Source organism: Etheostoma spectabile, chromosome 7, assembly GCF_008692095.1.
Source record: "Etheostoma spectabile isolate EspeVRDwgs_2016 chromosome 7, UIUC_Espe_1.0, whole genome shotgun sequence".
NCBI lineage: Eukaryota > Metazoa > Chordata > Actinopteri > Perciformes > Percidae > Etheostoma > Etheostoma spectabile.
The window spans coordinates 15,175,164-15,182,017 of NC_045739.1; the positions used below are offsets into that span (position 1 = coordinate 15,175,164).

Genomic DNA, 6,854 nt, shown 5'->3' on the forward strand with positions numbered 1-6,854 from the left:
GATGACCAGCCACAGTGACTTTTTACTAGCCAGTTTTTTTTTTTTTGCATCATAAAAAGGTGAAAAACAGAAAGTTCCAAAACAGCAGTCGCATCCACTCAAACTGCGTTGCTTTCATGGACGTCAGTGCCTTGACTGCAGCGGTCTCATCTGGAAGCGCAGTCTTTGATAGTTTAGAACTGATCGTGTGTGGGTGGCTTTTTGATGACTTGGAATCCTTAATTGCTTAGATTTTTAAGTTTTTAGTCCCGATAACAAAAGGATTTGACTTTGCTTTCTCTGAGCCATACACACAACAGTCATTGCAGTACATTTGTTCTGTACTGCTGTCATAAATTAACAACTAACTCAACCTTGCCGTTGTCGCCAATGGTCCACTTTCTATTAAAACGTCTTCTTCTTTTACTCATGCTCATCTTTTTATTGGTTGTTTGTTTCAGATGGCCTCTTTACCCCAGTAATGTGTCGCCACATTTTTAGCTAAAATCTAACAAAATGGCGGACTTCTTTAAAATGTAAAAGAACAACAGTTGCAAAAAACTAAACAATGAATGACTCAATTGCCATTGGCCATCAGTCAACATGGCAGGTAGACAGTGTTACCCACCAATTGCTAAATTCAACCGCATTTGGAGGATGGACGGTGTTAATTTCAGGCCCTGTATGTATGTGTTTTTATGTGTGTGTGGGGAGGGGTAATATGAATAAGCTTTTGTTATATTATCAAGCTCATTGCTGCTTATACAATCAAGCTTCTCTTCATTTGACTGGCCTGAAAAAAACCTGACTCTTTCTTCAGATGGTTATGGACCCTAAGCAATTTCTTATTTCACACACACTTTCATTTTGTGCAAGATCCAAACCACTGTTCAATGGAAAATGTGTATTAAATCAAATTTAATTAACCTCTTCCAATCTGAGCTGGCCAAGGCAAATAAGTGAAATGAAAGTCTGTATTAGGAAAGAAAATACTGCATCTTTATGCTAATTTCTCAAACAAACCCACAGAAGCCACAGTCTTTTTTGCTGGTAATATCCCTCCAAATATGTTGGCCAAACCAGCATTCCTAATTCTCTAGAATAAATTATACACACATTCATGCATGTATACTTTCATATTTACCTTGAACAGCAGCTGGATTCTCGCAAAATCACGAGATCATGCGAGAATCGCAGGAACACATATCACACGAAAATCCATCTTGTCAGGCTTCAAGTAATGTGTTTGTGTCCGCACAGCAGCAGCCCGAACCAATCAGCACCCTGTGAGGAGCTACTGGCAGCTACGGCCGTGGTTTAGGTGTGTGTGATGGCTGCCACTGTTTGTTAAAACAACAATGGCGAACGTGATAGACAGATGGTTCATCCAATCACCTGGCAGTTTTTTTTTTTTTTTTTTAAAGTGCCTGCCCTTTCCCAAACAGTCTCCAATCACAGCTTGTCAAATGGTTCTGTTAACAAACCATCTGGCGCATCACGTTACATTTTTACACCTTCAAATTCAAATCTTTTCTCCAAATATTAATAAACATCATCACTAAGCCTGCATATGCTAACTGCTCAACTGAACCAACGCACCTGACATAGATCACCTGCCCACCCTCCACTCTCCTCTGCCAGCCGATGGGGACGTGTATTGCAGTGGTGTGGACCCCATCCTTGTCCCCACTGACAGTCTCACTCCCTCCCATCATTTTGTAGCTGCGGCCTGCCAGCACCTTGGAAAAGCAGCAAAGTGTTGATACAGCTTTCTTTAATCCCATAAAATGAAGTTACATTTATTTAAAGACATACATACAACATCAGTAGTATTTCAAAGCGAATTTACTATTATAATCTTTGCATTTAAATGTGTAGTCTGTATCACATTTCAATATCATTTGGAATGTCACCTTACAAGAGCTTTAAAAACAGTCAAGTTGAGTTTTTTTGTACGGCCCAAAAACAGCAAAGGCTCACAACTGAGATGATCTTCTTTTAAAAATGTATGTATGCATGTAGTTGTATGTGGTTTGTTGTGCCTCACCGTGAGTCACTAAATAAGTAAACACATGCATGCATAAAATAGTTGAAGGAATGTCTCTGTAATGCAGTCTTTGGGATATCAGTGTTCTTTCACCTGCATGCCAAACGTGTAGGCCACATCCATCTGATTACACAACACCAAATGTCAACGTCAAGTCAAATATTACAAAATGTAGCCTTGGCATCCTGATGACATCAGCCTGATTTTCATGAAGAATTCTATAAAATGAGGGCTGCCAAAAAAGTATTGCATGTTTTTAACTTTAATTATTTAAAGTGTACTTTTTAGCTGCCCTTTATGTGCCCAAAAAAAGTTTTTCAAAGTACTCCACATTTACTTCATTTGTGTGTGCTCCTTACAATTCAAGTATCTAATTAATGTAAAAAAAAAACAAAAAAACAATACATAAACATATCTTCATTGGGTGTGGCCAAGACAAAAAGAAAAAAAGTTTTGGTTTGCTGTCAAGGTTAAGTAATAATCATAAAAAAAGAATAAATAAAGCACATTTAGCATACCTTGTCATCTTTGAGAAGCCAGGATCTGTTTTGGCTAGGGTATCCACTGTCCAGTGTACATGCTGGTAGGTTAGAAGCACACAGACTGCCAGTAAAATCTGACTTGATGCCCAAACACCTTGACTTTGCTCAACTTTGAAGCAAATAAGTTGATAACTCCTGCAGATGTTGTCTGTTGAGTTTACATTAGAGTAGGGTCTTGGATGAAGATGGAGAGCCTACAAAGAAAGGTGGAGGTGGATTATGTAATCTGACAAGGACAGCTAGGGTAAATAATTCATGTAACAAACCATTTCCAGCAGTTAATGTGTTCCAAGCGTATTTCCAAAAATTGTTACATCAAATGCATGACTCTTCCATTACTCTCAAAAAGAATACAACTTCAGAGCAAGCTGCGGCTACTTTGAAGTGGGAGGGTGTGTTTGTATAGGCCCGTGGTTTACTGGATGTTTAGCTACAAAATAAGCAGCTGCATTTCCAATAAACAACATACAAGCTAACGTGCTGGCAACATGAAAAGAGCTTGAAATACAATCTTGATGTAAGTCGTAGTTACGATGAAATTGACATATCTGCAGTGTGCAGCACTCTCACCAACTTAAACGACTGATAATGGCAGGCTAGCAGCTAGGCTAACAGCTAAGCTAGCAATCTACCCTACTTTGTACTATGTTGTCGTGACAGCTGTCAGGCGCACAAAACAATCCGATGTAAAAATCTTGCTTCTTAGCTACGGTTACAAGAAACGAGACAGACGCAGTACTGCTTAGCAGAAAACCTCATGAATGTGATCAACTGATTGCACTTACTTATTGACAGCCGTTCGCCAACATTGGTAATGTTAGCAGGACCTATGAACCTGTCTCTGCGCGTCAAGCTCTCTGTGTTGGCCAAGTTTTGGATACTCGCTTTTCTGGCTCGCGGGAGAATCAAGAGTTAGCTGTCAAGCTAACGGACTAGCCAGATAATGTTTTGAAAACGGCCGATACTTTAATATTTAACTGTAAAACGAACAATTCCATTATTCAAAACGCGTATTAGCGCGGCCAATCAGCTATAAGCGTTTATGCAACGTCTGCCATTCCGATTTAAAAACAAAGGGCAATAACGCTTCATTTTACTGCGCCTGGTATCTCGGGGCTAACGCTATCAGCTAGCAAGGCTAGCAGAGCTAACTAGGCTAGCAGAGCTAACTGGCTGAATTTACTTGATTGTGGAGTGTCCCAACAAGACTGAAGGATGTCCCGCTCCTGGTGCACAGTTATCCAGCCGTTGCTTTGGTCGCTGCTCTCCTAAACCGTCTAGCATTCAAATGTATTCCGACAACCATATAAATCCATGTAATCCCAAATTCACAGTTTCCCACTGTTTTTTTTTCTTACAGATTCCGAGCAAAAAAAATAATGGAGTTTTCTCTCGGGCATGCGCATTCTGCGCTCAGGGAGTATTGTACCCGACATGCAACGGGACCTTTGTAGTGTTCCAGACAGACATCAGAGCGGAGCTCCTTGATAGAGGACATGATCATGAGAATAATAATAGGCCCGTAACACATGTCTGCAGTTCACAATAATGGACTAATGCGCACTTTTCTACATTGAATTGAAGCCCAAATAACGTATCGTTTATCAAGATACAGAAAACAAATGTAAGTTAAAAATGTAGGCCTATTTCAATGTGTGCAATTTATTAATACAAAGGCCCTATCACATTATATAGGCCTACTTCTGCTCAGAGGCCCCTTTCATCCATGCGTTCTTCCAAGCACAGACTACCTTATTGTCACATTTTAAAAATGTCTGTCAAGGCAGTAAACTTATTGCCTTTTTGTGTGTGTTTGGTGTTGTCTGTGATTAACATAGTTCAGAAAGCATACACTTAATGTAGTAAAGACTGAAATAAGCAACCTAGTAATGCAGGCAATTGCCCTGGGGCCCCAGACCCTCAGGGGACCCAAAGGCTCCAGGTTCCCCACATGGCAATTAGTGTGTGGCAATTAGATTAATTAAAAATTAGTTTGGTTATACTGTATGCACCATTAAAACACAATATAAACTGAAATGATGACATATGAGTCATTACTCTTGTAGTGTGCCCTTCAAGATAAAAAAAAAAGTAAAAGTAGCCTTTATTAATTTAGTGTCAGGCTTGCATGGTAGTAGTTCCAAAATAAATTTGGGCCTTATTAAGTTAGCAAAATGTAGGCTAATACATAAACATTGCACAGGAAGTGGGGAAAGAGGGTGGTCAGAGGCCCACAGCTCATGTTTACCCTGAGTTTGGTGACCTGATGTTACCAATAGCACCTCCACCAGGACACACCTTTTATTTCCAGGTGAACCATCAAAACACAAATTTTCGGTGCACTTTTATGCTTTAAACACAAAGGAGAAAAAATTTGGTTTTTGAGACCCCATGACCCACCTCTGAAAACCTCCACCATCAGGGTCCATGTGACTTAATCAACTATTCTGTTATCTGCTGTGAAAGCTGATGTGAACTATCAGATAAAAGGTTTAATAATAAAAGGCGACGCACAGGTTTGTGTATTGTTCTTGGTCTCCAAAGGATAAAAGGCAAGTACCGTGAGCAGCATGAAGACAGAGGGAGAGAAGGTATCTGATTTCCCCTCGTCATCGGTGCTCACTCTGAGTTCCCCAGCTGTTGCAAACAGTCAGCTTGACACATGAGAACTCAGCCTAGCATGCACACAAACACACATACAAACACACACACACACACACAAAAGCATAGATAAGTGTGCGAGTATACAGACATATACATCACACCCGAGCCTAAAATCATCTTGGAAAGCACCTGAAGATGCTACAGAGGCAATAGAGAAAAGGCCCAGACTGTGCGAGTGCTGACACATAATTCAGAGGGCCTGAAGTGAGGAGATAAATTGTCAGCTGGTTTGTCAGACTTAGACCCACTGGTCGTCCAGTGCTCCAGTCATCGGCAGCAGGTAAAGGACTCACTCACAGACAGACATACCCACACTCTAAATGTTGTCATTTCTTTTGTTGTCATTCATTTTCTTTTGACAAAAGTTATGTTTCAGTTAGAAGTTTGCGTTATCTCATTACAAAATATGTTTGCACAACAAGCATGTATGTCAGTTTATATAATTTAATTTCAGTAATGCAGTAACATAAAGCTGTGAAATACTATAGATGAATAATTGCAGTATTAAGAACGTTTTGCCAAATCACAATGACTGATTTCTATTGCTGTCATACTTTCGAGAATTTTGCTCTTGTTATCCTGACTGCCAGAGGCACCCAAATTTAGCTGTGATGAGATTGAATTTCACAACCCTAGAATAGTTTTGGTCAAGAAGACAAGTACACTCACAGTTTGTGTGGCTGCGAGTATATACATTTAACCTTTTTGGTAATACAGACACAAGAATATATCTGTGTATGTATATCTGTGTAAGCTGTGTTTCAAACAACGGGTTGTGCTAATCTAGTTTCCACATAACAAACGCCACATATAATTCCACTGTGTCTATATATTTTTTTAAATAATTTTCCTCTTATTGAATAAGATAAAGATAAAACACTGGGTGACATGTGAAGGCCAACATTCGTACATGACAATTATAAATGCTCTACAAAATCTTACTTCATGTAGTTGTGTCTCTATGAACGTTTTATATATATGGCTTGTGGTACGTATTGAATTTACCAACCATGCCAGACAACAGTTGACATAGTTAAAAAATATATACTTTTTATGCACTGCATTTGAGGTTAAAGAGAGACAAGACAGAAGTTTAGTTCTTTAATAAACTCTTCACAATTATTTGCTTTAGAAAAAAATAACAAATAAGTATTTATCTTTGTAGGGCAGTGGGGCCGTACTGACATTATCCACCAAACATCATGGACCAGTGAGTATTTTTTGAAAACAGTGATTACTTTACCTTGCCTGCCTGCACCTCTTCCCCACAAACACATGTATACAGCACAAACCCCTCTTAAACTATAATGATAAAGAAGCTCCATGTTCATTTGAGAAAATGTGCCATAAATAATAATAAATAACACTCAACTATTATGAGGTGGAATGGCACAAAGCATGCCGGTAACATCTTAATCAACATAATCCCATTTTTGGCAATTTTTATGTTCAAATGTCCTGTTTAGGTGTTACTTGTTTAAAAATGGAGAAAAAAAGTTAGTACATAGAGACACAAACTATCCACATGAAAGTAGTGAATGTAGCAGCATTCATGATTTGATGGCTCATGGCTTTGTATTCTTGTTCTTTGTGTGTGTGTGTGTGTGTGTGTGTGTGTGTGT

General features: G+C 39.1%; 2 protein-coding genes across 6 annotated transcripts in view; one reads left to right on the top strand and one right to left on the bottom strand.

The window, feature by feature from the left end:
- Window positions 1–3,990, bottom strand: part of mbd6 (methyl-CpG binding domain protein 6) — a 17,438-nt gene extending 13,448 nt beyond the window's left edge. Inside the window, exons 1-3 of one of the 3 annotated variants that reach the window (XM_032520922.1) lie at window positions 3,752–3,990; window positions 2,545–2,762; window positions 1,579–1,718 (exon numbers count right to left, since the gene is read on the bottom strand). In XM_032520922.1, coding sequence (XP_032376813.1) covers window positions 1,579–1,694 — 116 coding nt within the window. In that variant the 5' untranslated portion in view covers window positions 1,695–1,718; window positions 2,545–2,762; window positions 3,752–3,990. Of the gene's footprint in view, window positions 1–1,123; window positions 1,320–1,578; window positions 1,719–2,544; window positions 2,763–3,353; window positions 3,705–3,751 lie in introns of those variants that run through there. The other 2 variants (XM_032520923.1, XM_032520924.1) reach the window with 2 other exon arrangements.
- A 1,237-nt stretch (window positions 3,991–5,227) lies between these two features.
- The window catches only part of stac3 (SH3 and cysteine rich domain 3), a 6,818-nt gene continuing 5,191 nt past the window's right edge, over window positions 5,228–6,854 (top strand). For 2 of the 3 annotated variants that reach the window (XM_032521091.1, XM_032521092.1), the window contains exons 1-2: window positions 5,228–5,512; window positions 6,402–6,442. In XM_032521091.1, coding sequence (XP_032376982.1) covers window positions 6,435–6,442 — 8 coding nt within the window. In that variant the 5' untranslated portion in view covers window positions 5,228–5,512; window positions 6,402–6,434. Of the gene's footprint in view, window positions 5,513–6,397; window positions 6,443–6,854 lie in introns of all 3 variants that reach the window. The other variant, XM_032521093.1, reaches the window with a different exon arrangement.